General features: G+C 50.7%; 1 protein-coding gene across 10 annotated transcripts in view; it reads right to left on the minus strand.

The window, feature by feature from the left end:
- The window catches only part of LOC139762764 (uncharacterized), a 228,242-nt gene that overhangs the window by 101,041 nt on the left and 113,830 nt on the right, over window positions 1-13,371 (minus strand). For 5 of the 10 annotated variants that reach the window (XR_011715830.1, XM_071687877.1, XM_071687880.1 and 2 more), the window contains exon 1: window positions 12,574-12,730. The exons of 3 other annotated variants lie outside the window; for them this stretch is intronic. Coding sequence is in view for 1 of the 7 variants with exons in the window: in XM_071687878.1 (XP_071543979.1) it covers window positions 12,574-12,613 (40 nt within the window). In the remaining 6 variants the exon portion in view is untranslated. Of the gene's footprint in view, window positions 1-12,573; window positions 12,751-13,371 lie in introns of those variants that run through there. 2 more of the 10 variants (XM_071687878.1, XM_071687882.1) reach the window with 2 other exon arrangements.

Raw genomic sequence — 13,371 nt, forward strand, 5'->3', positions numbered from 1 at the left:
CAACGGAATACAACAATGGTATGGATTAAGTAAGAACTTAAATAGAAAACACAAAGGTTCATAACGTAATAAAAACAACACATTCATATGGATGTCGACGCTGTTAAATATCTAAAAGTGTCTGAATGTAAGCAGAGATTACTGACCAGACACCTGGCGGAGGAAGACGGAATTACTAAGGAAGAGTGTCTCCCCTGATGATGTGATTATTACACGAAAGTGCACTTGGGAACTTATCGTGTTTCATTTTCCCCTTGAACTCATAGGAAAATGTGTGGAAGTCGAGAACATTATCTCGGAAAGCAAAAATGGGTATGTTTGAGGGAATAGTGGTTCCAACAATGTTGTATGGTTGCGAGGCGTGGGCTATGGATAGAGATGTGCGCAGGAGGATGGATGTGCTGGAAATGAGATGTTTGAGGACAATGTGTGGTGTGAGGTGGTTTGATCGAGTAAGTAACGTAAGGGTAAGAGAGATGTGTGGAAATAAAAAGAGCGTGGTTGAGAGAGCAGAAGAGGGTGTTTTGAAATGGTTTGGGCACATGGAGAGAATGAGTGAGGAGAGATTGACCAAGAGGATATATGTGTCGGAGGTGGAGGGAACGAGGAGAAGAGGGAGACCAAATTGGAGGTGGAAAGATGGAGTGAAAAAGATTTTGTGTGATCGGGGCCTGAACATGCAGGAGGGTGAAAGGAGGGCAAGAAATAGAGTGAATTGGAGTCATGTGGTATACAGGGGTTGACGTGCTGTCAGTGGATTGAAGCAAGGCATGTGAAGCGTCTGGGGTAAACCATGGAAAGCTGTGTAGGTATGTATATTTGCGTGTGTGGACGTGTGTATGTACATGTGTATGGGAGGGGGGGGTTGGGCCATTTCTTTCGTCTGTTTCCTTGCGCTACCTCGCAAACGCGGGAGACAGCGACAAAGTATAAAAATAAAAAAAAAAAAAAAAAATATATATATATATATATATATATATATATATATATATATATATATATATATATATATATATATTTTCATACTATTCGCCATTTCCCGCGATAGCGAGGTAGCGTTAAGAACAGAGGACTGGGCCTTTGAGGGAATATCCTCACCTGGCCCTCTTCTCCGTTCCTTCCTTTGGAAAATTAAAAAAAAAAAAGAAAAAGAAAAAAAAAAAAAAAAACGGGGAGCTGTGGTTTCGGTTCATTATACATGACAGCTCGAGACTGAGTGTGAACAAATTTGGCCTCTTTTGTCTATTTTCCTGGCGCTACCTCGCTGAAGCAGGGGGTAGCGATGCTGTTTTCTGTAGGGCGGCGTAGCGCCAGGAATGGATGAAGACGAGCAAGCATGAATATGTACATGTGTATATATGTATATGTCTGTGTAAGTATATTTATGTTGATATGTATATGTGCATTTATGTATGTGTGTGTGTGTGTATATATATATTCTTGTCTTTCCAGCAGTTGAGTGAGAAATTCAGTCAGTAATACAATGTCTGTCGGGATAACAGTGTGTGTGTTTGATGGTGTTAATATTATTGCCGATCAAGCCTATTGTTGACACAATCTCTTCTCTGTGATAATAATCGAATATTAATATCTAATTAACCCCACTGGCGGAGTGGGAGGCAAGATTACATTATCCCCCTGACAAGATTAATGATATCGGAAATGAATAAATCCATGAAATATATCGTTAGTAAATTAACTATTGTACACAAAAATCCATGAAATATATCGTTAGTAAATTAACTATTGTACACAAAAATCCATGAAATATATCGTTAGTAAATTAACTATTGTACACAAAAATCCATGAAATATATCGTTAGTAAATTAACTATTGTATACGTCTATCATGTCAATAGACTCCCTTCCGGAGCGTGAGATACCAGGAATCCGTTTTCTTTAGGAATGTATCGGAAGTACATTTTCTACAGTTTGAATGTAGGACGTCAATGATCCGTACCTGGTGTGGTTATATGTCATTCTGGTACGGAACAGCCTTGTTTCATCTCCCTCAGCACGACGGTACGACCCAGTGAGCACGACGGTACGACCAGGTGAGCACGACGGTACGACCTGGTGAACACGACAGTACGTCCAGGTGAGCACGACGGTACGACCCAGTGAGCACGACGGTACGACCAGGTGAGCACGACGGTACGACCTGGTGAACACGACAGTACGTCCAGGTGAGCACGACGGTACGACCTGGTGAGCACGACGGTACGACCCTCTGAACACGACGGTACGACCATATGAGCACGAATGTACGACCATGTGAACACGATGGTACGACCATGTGAACACGATGGTACGACCATGTGAATACGATGGTACGACCATGTGAACAAGATGGTACGACCATGTGAACACGATGGTACGACTCAGTGAGCACGACGGTACGACCATTTGAACACGACGGTACGACCATGTGAACACGACGGTACGACCATGTGAACAGATGACCTTTGTCTCCTAACGAGGTGGGTGCTGGCCTGGACCTGGTCGTGCGGGAAGAGGTGGGTGCTGGGCCTGGACCTGGTCGTGCGGGAAGAGGTGGGTGCTGGCCTGGACCTGGTCGTGCGGGAAGAGGTGGGTGCTGGCCTGGACCTGGTCGTGCGGGAAGAGGTGGGTGCTGGGCCTGGACCTGGTCGTGCGGGGAGAGGTGGGTGCTGGGCCTGGACCTGGTCGTGCGGGAAGAGGTGGGTGCTGGCCTGGACCTGGTCGTGCGGGAAGAGCACCTCCTTCATCAATACTTCTCGACCTGCATCCTTCCGTCCTCTTCTGGGGAACCTCCTCAGGCCCAAGCAAGCCCTCCCCAGACGGCCTCTCTCTCTCTCTCTCTCTCTCTCTCTCTCTCTGTCTCTCTCTCTCTCTCTCTCTCTCTCTCACACAGATAACCACCCCCCCCACCCCAGCCGGCTAAACTAACTCTCTCTCCCCAGAAAATCCCAGGCGGCCAAACTCTCTCCCCCAGACATCCCAGGAAGCCACACACTCTCCCCCCAGACAACCCCAGCCATCACAGGGGGCCACACACACTCCTCCCCCAGACAACCCCAGCCATCGCAGGAAGCCACACACTCTCTCTCCCCCAGACAACCCCAGCCATCGCAGGCGGCCACACACACTCCTCCCCCAGACAACCCCAGCCATCGCAGGCGGCCACACACTCTCCCTCCCCCAGACAACCCCAGCCATCGCAGGGGGCCACACACACTCCCCCAGACAACCCCAGCCATCGCAGGGGGCCACACACACTCCCCCAGACAACCCCAGCCATCGCAGGAAGCCACACACTCTCTCTCCCCCAGACAACCCCAGCCATCGCAGGCGGCCACACACTCTCTCTCCCCCAGCCATCGCAGGAAGCCACACACTCTCCCTCCCCCAGACAACCCCAGCCGCTCGCTCCCTAAACAACCTTACACTCCCTAAACACAGCTCCGCTCGCCTCCCTCAGGGCCTCAATAAGGGCCTAACTACGGGCGCCCACTTCAACTGAAGACCACCACCAGAGGGTCTGTGACAACGGGGCCCTCTCGGTGTCAGGGGTGAGACACACACACACACACACACACACACACACACAGTGCCAGGCATTCGTCCCCAACCAACAACTTAGCGGGATAAAAACGCACTTCTATCGACCCAAGAGAAAGTTTGTGTATCTATTTCCACTTCTCCTTCTCCGGTAGCGCCATGACGCGACCCTGAAGCTCAGCGTCGGACTGGTATGTTGCGACGCGTCTGCGTCTGACGTATCTCCCCTCCCCTTTCCCTCGGGAACCGAACCCGCGAACTCTGAAACTAACTTCGAAGTCAGTTGGATCCGATGAAAGGGACGCGCCAAACTGGCCCACACATAAAGGGACTCAGTCCCCCAAACACACGAGTTGACGACACTTGACACGAAAAGGAAAAAAAATAAATAAAAAATAAATAAAAAATAAATAAAAAATATATAAAAAATAAATAAAAACTAAATAAAAATAAATACTTGACGTTAGCTTTGGGTTTTGTTGATACAGAAGACCCGGGATCTGCCCTCGTTAGTCCACCAAGAAAATCCCCCTCTGCCCTGGGCTGGATGGAAAGAAAATGGGAGGAGGGACAGGAAGAGCGACGAAGATGGGGAACTCTTGTTCTGCAGGTGTTCTGTTGGGTAAACATCCCCCGGGAGGTCTTCTTCTGCAGGTGATCTATTGGGTAAAAGTCCCCTTCAACACTTGAGTCGACTCTCACCCTGGTGAACACCCCCCCCCCCCATCCCTCAACCCGTTTTCATACCTTCTCGTAATGGCTCCCTTTTTTTTTTTTTTTTTTTTTTTTTACCGTCGGCGACGTCATGCAGTCGCTCGACTCCAGGTCACAACTCTACAAGCCTCCACCACCACTTTACAAGCCTCCACCACCACTTTACAAGCCTCCACCACCACTTTACAAGCCTCCACCACCACTTTACAAGCCTCCACCACCACTTTACAAGCCTCCACCACAACTTTACAAGCCTCCACCACAACTCTACAAGCCTCCACCACAACTTTATAAGCCTCCACCACAACTTTACAAGCCTCCACCACAACTTTACAAGCCTCCACCACAACTCTACAAGCCTCCACCACAACTTTATAAGCCTCCACCACAACTTTACAAGCCTCCACCACAACTTTACAAGCCTCCACCACAACTCTACAAGCCTCCACCAACTTAATGATGGAGAGATAAGACGTCACAAAAACACACACGAATGAACCCCCCCTCCCCCCCCCCAGTTTTCCAGACGTGGTGGTACAGTTAACTGGGGGGGGGGGTTAGGTACCAGGCCTGTTGGATCACGGCGTCTCTAAAATGCCTGCTCACACATCGCAAACTCAACTGGACAACGTGGGTTAGGGAGTGGAAGGCGTCATCCACTGTCCACGGTCCTTATCCTGGGTCAGGGGTGGACCCCCCTACCTCGATGTGGCCTAGCCTACAAGTCTTCCCGGCCTCCACTGCTGAGGACGAGGTTCTTCCCGGCCTCCACTGCTGAGGACGAGGTTCTTCCCGGCCTCCACAGCTGAGGAGGAGGTTCATCCCGGCCTCCACAGGTGAGGACGAGGTTCTTCCCGGCCTCCACAGCTGAGGACGAGGTTCATCCCGGCCTCCACAGCTGAGGACGAGGTTCTTCCCGGCCTCCACTGCTGAGGACGAGGTTCTTCCCGGCCTCCACAGCTGAGGACGAGGTTCTTCCCGGCCTCCACTGCTGAGGACGAGGTTCTTCCCGGCCTCCACTGCTGAGGACGAGGTTCTTCCCGGCCTCCACTGCTGAGGACGAGGTTCTTCCCGGCCTCCACAGCAGAGGACGAGGTTCTTCCCGGCCTCCACAGCTGAGGACGAGGTTCTTCCCGGCCTCCACAGCTGAGGACGAGATTCTTGCCGGCCTCCACTGCTGAGGACGAGGTTCTTCCCGGCCTCCACTGCTGAGGACGAGGTTCTTCCCGGCCTCCACTGCTGAGGAGGAGGGTCTTCCCGGCCTCCACAGCTGAGGTCAGGTTCTTCTCGGCCTCCACAGCTGAGGACGAGGGTCTTCCCGGCCTCCACAGCTGAGGACGAGGGTCTTCCCGGCCTCCACAGCTGAGGACGAGGGTCTTCTCGGCCTCCACAGCTGAGGACGAGGGTCTTCCCGGCCTCCACTGCTGAGGACGAGGTTCTTCCCGGCCTCCACAGCTGAGGACGAGGTTCTTCCCGGCCTCCACTGCTGAGGACGAGGTTCTTCCCGGCCTCCACAGCTGAGGACGAGGTTCTTCCCGGCCTCCACAGCTGAGGACGAGATTCTTGCCGGCCTGCACTGCTGAGGACGAGGTTCTTCCCGGCCTCCACTGCTGAGGACGAGGTTCTTCCCGGCCTCCACTGCTGAGGAGGAGGGTCTTCCCGGCCTCCACAGCTGAGGTCAGGTTCTTCTCGGCCTCCACAGCTGAGGACGAGGGTCTTCCCGGCCTCCACAGCTGAGGACGAGGGTCTTCCCGGCCTCCACAGCTGAGGACGAGGGTCTTCTCGGCCTCCACAGCTGAGGACGAGGGTCTTCCCGGCCTCCACAGCTGAGGACGAGGTTCTTCCCGGCCTCCACAGCTGAGGACGAGGGTCTTCCCGGCCTCCACTGCTGAGGACGAGGTTCTTCCCGGCCTCCACTGCTGAGGACGAGGGTCTTCCCGGCCTCCACAGCTGAGGACAGGCTCTCCCCAAGCCTCCTCGGCTGAGGAGGGAACCTAACATCTTCAGTCGTCTACATAATCGCTGAGACAAAGAGGATCGAGAGAGGAGTGTGTGCCCGCGCGCGCGCGAATTACACAGCCGAACAGATATTGTGTGTGTGTGTGTGTGTGTGTGTGTGTGTGTGTGTGTGTGTGTGTGCGAGCGCGCGCGTCAAGCAGCAGGAGCTTTGAGATGAGGAAGTGAGGAAGTCGGGATGAGGTGCGGGGAGTGAGAGGGATGTTCCAGGGTGAGGAAGAGGTGGAGTGAGAGGGATGTTCCAGGGTGAGGAAGAGGTGGAGTGAGAGTGATGTTCCAGGGTGAGGAAGAGGTGGAGTGAGAGTGATGTTCCAGGGTGAGGAAGAGGTGGAGGGAGAGGGATGTTCCACGGTGAGGAAGAGGTGGAGTGAGAGGGATGTTCCAGGGTGAGGAAGAGGTGGAGGGAGAGGGATGTTCCACGTTGAGGAAGAGGTGGAGTGAGAGGGATGTTCCAGGGTGAGGAAGAGGTGGAGTGAGAGTGATGTTCCAGGGTGAGGAAGAGGTGGAGTGAGAGGGATGTTCCAGGGTGAGGAAGAGGTGGAGTGAGAGTGATGTTCCAGGGTGAGGAAGAGGTGGAGTGAGAGGGATGTTCCAGGGTGAGGAAGAGGTGGAGTGAGAGGGATGTTCCACGGGTGAGGAAGAGGTGGAGTGAGAGAGACATGGGTGAGGGTGTCAGTGTGGCGGACGGGCCAAGTGAGCAACGGTTGTCAAACATTTTTTTTTCTCTCTCTCTCCCACGGTGTTGAAGCGAGAGTACTGTCACTCCTGCTTACATAACCCAAAACACACATCTTTACACACACTCCCAAGCACATATACAACACACTCTAGGGTACATATAACATACAACACACTCTCGAGTACATATACAACACACTCTCGAGTACATATAACATACAACACAATTTCAAAAAGCATGAAGGTAAATTTGAAGAGATGATGCCCAGTACAGTACAAGGATGGGGTCTCACTTGTGTACAACTCCCTCCCTGTACAGTACAAGACATGGGGCCCCACGAGTGTAGAACACCCTTCCTGTACAGTATGAGATGGGGTCTCACTTGTGTACAACTCCCTCCCTGTACAGTACAAGAGATGGGGACCCACGAGTGTAGAACACCCTCCCTGTACAGTACAAGAGATGGGGCCCCACGAGTGTAGAACACCCTCCCTGTACAGTACAAGAGATGGGGCCTCCTCCTCGTACAGTATAAATTCATATTCACACATACATAAGACACACTAATTACCTCTCAGCTGCAGGACAGATTTAAAAGCAATTTCTTGGCATAATATTATACATGATTTTACTATACGTATACTGCGTATACTCCTATAGTCCATTATTAACTAGAAGAAAAAAAGTGTTACAGGTAACTGTAAGATAATCATATTAAGATAAAAAAAATATCAAGAATTATCATAATGGAGTATAATAATAATAATAATAATAATAATAATAATAATAATAATAATAATAATAGTTGCATCTTGATATGCTACATTTTCTTTCCACGTCGTTTTCTACCCCCGGGAGGGAGGGAAGGGGAAGCTTGGCTTGATGGCAACACATTCAACAGTTCACGACGTTTCATCTCAACACATTAAGAGCTACCTTGGCTGGCGCACACAGACGAGTTCACAACTCACAGTTGGGCTGTAAGTCTGCTAGTTCTGCGACGGCCCGTGTCAACGCACAGACACAAAAAATCTGGAGAAACAGTTGGTGTTGAAATATGAAGTAAAATGGCTGGTCTGTTCTACAATCACAACATCCATGAACTCTTCTTTACGTCTGCTCCAAACCTTCAGGAACCGATGGCTCGTAAGTTACGTAGGGGGTTAAGTCATTACCTCAACAACAGGTCGCAACCATCAAACGTAAAATCTGCGACACCCTCTTCAAGCGTTACGTGGCTCTGTCACACTCGAGTTATAGTACTTATAATAACTGTTGTTTTATCTATAAACCAAATATGTTAAAACCGACGACAGAGACGGAAGCGTTTGTGTATATATGTGTATACGAGTGGATGGGCCATTCTTCGTCTGTTTCCTGGCGCTACCTCGCTGACGCGGGAAACAGCGATTAAATATATGACAGTTCAAAACACGGATATTGTGTAACAAAACAAGAAAACGCAGAATCACGGTATTCAATGGTAAACTATAAAATACACAACTAAAAATAGGTTCCCATATTCTTTAAATGTATTTAGTCCGTTTTTTGTCCTCTCTCGGGTTTTAAATTAATCTATAATAAATTTTAATCTAACGGAAGGCCGTTAACGTCAGCGATTAATTCCGTACCGTGGATATATATATATATATATATATATATATATGTCTCCCGCGTTTGCGAGGTAGCGCAAGGAAACAGACGAAAGAAATGGCCCAACCCACCCCCATACACATGTATATACATACGTCCACACACGCAAATATACATACCTACACAGCTTTCCATGGTTTACCCCAGACGCTTCACATGCCTTGATTCAATCCACTGACAGCACGTCAACCCCGGTATACCACATCGATCCAATTCACTCTATTCCTTGCCCTCCTTTCACCCTCCTGCATGTTCAGGCCCCGATCACACAAAATCTTCTTCACTCCATCTTTCCACCTCCAATCTGATCTCCCACTTCTCGTTCCCTCCACCTCCGACACATATATCCTCTTGGTCAATCTTTCCTCACTCATTCTCTCCATGTGCCCAAACCATTTCAAAACATCCTCTTCTGCTCTCTCAACCATGCTATTTTTATTTCCACACATCTCTCTTACCCTTACGTTACTTACTCGATCAAACCACCTCACACCACACATTGTCCTCAAACATCTCATTTCCAGCACATCCATCCTCCTGCGCACAACTCTATCCATAGCCCACGCCTCGCAACCATACAACATTGTTGGAACCACTATTCCTTCAAGCATACCCATTTTTGCTTTCCGAGATAATGTTCTCGACTTCCACACATTCTTCAAGGCTCCCAGGATTTTCGCCCCCTCCCCCACCCTATGATCCACTTCCGCTTCTATGGTTCCATCCGCTGCCAGATCCACTCCCAGATATCTAAAACACTTTACTTCCTCCAGTTTTTCTCCATTCAAACTTACCTCCCAATTGACTTGACCCTCAACCCTACTGTACCTAATTACCTTGCTCTTATTCACATTTACTCTTAACTTTCTTCTTTCACACACTTTACCAAACTCAGTCACCAGCTTCTGCAGTTTCTCACATGAATCAGCCACCAGCGCTGTATCATCAGCGAACAACAACTGACTCACTTCCCAAGCTCTCTCATCCCCAACAGACTTCATACTTGCCCCTCTTTCCAAAACTCTTGCATTCACCTCCCTAACAACCCCATCCATATATTCCTATGAGTCCACGGGGAAAATGAAACACGATAAGTTCCCAAGTGCACTTTCGTGTAATAATCACATCATCAGGGGAGACACAAGAGAGAAATATAAGTCAGTAGATAAACATCGAAGAGACGTAGCTAGGACGCCATTTGGTAAACATGTGATTGTCCAAAACATACAACGAGCGTTCATAGACTTATCATTTTATAAATTTTATCAACAATAAAGTTGTCTAATACATATATATATATATATATATATATATATATATATATATATATATATATATATATATATATATATATATATATATATATATTATAAAATCGATGTAAAGAAAATGCAAAAATTTCGTTTATATTAGAATCTTGATATACGTTCTGAAGGTGACTGGGTCTTTCCATTTATCCTGAACATCTTCTTAACCTGTTCAATATTATATGCAAAGTGAACATGGTCTTAGAATGATCGTCAAGTGGTGGAATGAAGGTGTGCAGGAATCTTCGAGTGGTCGTTAACACCTAACGAAGACGACCTTAAATGACCCTGGCAGACTAGATGCTGGCTCTATATATACATATATAGAGGCCCAAGTGACCAACCCACAAGAGTGCGGGCCTGACCCCCACACACCCCAGCACAGACGCACTCACGCACGCACGCACTCAAATTATATATTGATTTTACATTATAACTGATAATGTAAGACGACACACGACCTAGACGGCCTGGTCGATAACCGCCCAGACACAGATGTTGCTGTGACACAGACGAGACAGACGGCGGTTGTAGGAGATCATGATGTGACACAGACAAGTGTGGCACAGAAGATGGGGGTGACAAACACCGGTGATATAGACGCCGATGTGACACAGCCATTGATTTTACACACGGCTGTGGGGTGTCATGTGGCACAGCCAATGAGTCACAGCTGTGAGAGACAGAAGGCTGTAACAAAGGCTGGTGTGGTACAGAAACCGATGTAACGAATGTCTGTGTTACGTGATGCCAAACAACGTTCGCTCGCGACACAGACACACACTGGTGTGACACAGACATCACCACTGGGCCGACGACACACAAGAGACCTTAACGCTGGCGTGACACTGAGGGAGGCACGACGGAGAAGACTGTGGCGTGGGGGGACAGCCGGCGCGTCTCACACGGGTTACCGGGGTTAAGACTGTATGAGACAGGTGTTTAGTGCTGTGTAGTAACGTACCCTCACTTATAGGGCTACGTGTGGCTCCTCAACCTCTATCCCCCACCCCCACCCCACCCACTTATCCCCCCTCCTTCGGAGACATTCCTCCCTACTTCCCGTGTCCCCCCCCCCACACACCCACACCCCCCAACCCGTCTCCACACACCCCCAGCGAACACCCACCCCAACCTCACTCGTGAGAAGAATGAGGATGGGGTTGATTGGGGTTGATTGGATGGCGGTGACGGGTCAAACTATGGAACAGCGTGACCCACCACACCAGTGGTGACCCACCACACCCGTGTAACTTACCACACCACTGGAAGATCCACCACACCACTGGATGACCCACTACATCAACGGGTGACCCACCACACCACTGGATGACCCACTGCATCAACGGGTGACCCACCACACCACTGGATGACCCACTGCATCAACGGGTGACCCAACACACACTGGATGACCCACTGCATCAACGGGTGACCCACTACACCACTGGATGACCCACTGCATCAACGGGTGACCCAACACACCACTGGATGATCCACTGCATCAACGGGTGACCCTAGCACACCACTGGATGACCCATCATACCAGTGGTGACCTACTCTAGTGGTGCTGGTTCGGTCCACACACCACAGCGATCACGGACACCACAACCGTACTCAGGGGCAACCTAAGTCTACGGACGCCGAATGAATCCCGGATGTCGAGACATCCGCGAACACCATACTTGCTACGGACACCATAACTTGCCCACCTGCCGCCCTGGTAAGGTCTGGTATAAGGCTGAACCCCACCTGCGGGCCTGGTATAAGGCTGACCGTCACCACCTGCGGGCCTGGTAAGGTCTGGTATAAGGCTGACCCCACCTGCGGGTCTGTTAAGGTCAAGTACAAGGCTGACCCCACCTGCGGGTCTGGTAAGGCCATCTATAAGGCTGACCCCACCTGCGGGTCTAGGTAAGGTCTGCTATAAGGCTGACCCCACCTGCGGACCTGGTAAGGTCTGGCATAAGGCTGACCGTCACCACCTGCGGGCCTGGTAAGGTCAAGTATAAGGTTGGCCCCACCTGCGGGTCTGGTAAGGTCTGGTATAAGGCTGACCCCACTTGCGGGTCTGGTAAGGTCACGTATAAGGGTGACCTTAACTCGGGGCCTTATAATAAGGCTGGCCTGACCTGCAGGTCTGATAAGGTCCAGTACGAGGCTGGACCCCCGGACTGGACTTTACAGATTTACTCTCCGAACTCAAGTCATTTTAGCACAGGAGCTGAGGGGCTACGATCATGATTAGGGCCTCATACTGACACCGAAGGGCGACCTTCGTGCCATGAGTGTGACACAGAAACACCAAGAGTAAGGCAGCAGGTCATTAAGAGTGAAATAATTAACCCCGGAGTCGTAATTACTCCTCAAGATAAAATCATCAAAGATGGAGAAGGTTGGCAAGCACTAGGGAGCCTGGCCTCAGACATCAGCTCGCAGTCTGCCCACTGTGAGACGATACATAATGGGCGAGGCTTAATTAGCCTAATTAGCAGTCTGTGTCGCGCGGTAGGTGGTGGAGGCGGCTTGATCTGGGTGCGCCCCGCCCACATGCAGTAGGGTGGGCGGGGCAGAAGTAGGTGGGAGGCTGTGGGTGGGTGGGCGGGCAGAAGCCACCCCCTCACCCGCCCGGTACACTACTATAGGCCGCCCACACCATGAAGTCACCTGCACTGAGTTGACGCACTGAGTGTAGTCGCTGGAGCATGACCACACCTGTGGCGGAGGTGGCACGGCCCAGGGACAGGTGTGGCACTGGTGGCACGGCCGGTGGCACGGCTAGAGGCACGGGCGAGGCGCGCAACACACCGTCCTGCAGCACGGCCGCCGGGGGACTGAGGCGCTCGCCCGCCCGCCACACCGCCACACCGGCCCGCGCTCCCTCCCGTCAACCCCTCCCCCCCGATGTCCGGCCGGCCCCTCTCCCGCGCCGCCGCTGCTGTCCCTCATGCAACTGCTGCTGCTGCTGTTCCTCATGCAACTGCTGCTGCTGTCCCTCATGCAACTGCTGCTGCTGTTCCTCATGCAACCGCTTCCGCTGTGCTGCTGCTCCTCATGCAACTGCTTCCGCTGCTACTGCTGCTGTTCCTCATGCAACTGCTACCGCTGCTGTCGCTCACGCAACTGCTGCCGCTGCTATTGCTGTCCCTCATGCAAATGCTGCTGCACTGTTCTCCCTCATGCAACTACTCCTGTCCCTCATGCAACTTCTCCCGCCCCTGGCCATTACGATACTGCTGCTGCTGCTTCCGCTGCTGTCCTTCATGAAACTACAGATGCTGCTGCACCACAGCTGATGAAGGTGGGCAGCGAAAGGGCTGAGCCTGGCGTGTGTGGGCCACTAAATAACCTCATCTAATTACCTTCAACACCACCACAGTTTAATGAGGAATTACCTTAGTGCTCTTAAGGGCGAGATACAATGAGTTAGTCACTATGCCTGCAGATTCTCTCTCTCTCTCTCTC

Source organism: Panulirus ornatus, chromosome 44 (genome assembly GCF_036320965.1).
Source record: "Panulirus ornatus isolate Po-2019 chromosome 44, ASM3632096v1, whole genome shotgun sequence".
Classification (NCBI taxonomy): Eukaryota; Metazoa; Arthropoda; class Malacostraca; order Decapoda; family Palinuridae; genus Panulirus; species Panulirus ornatus.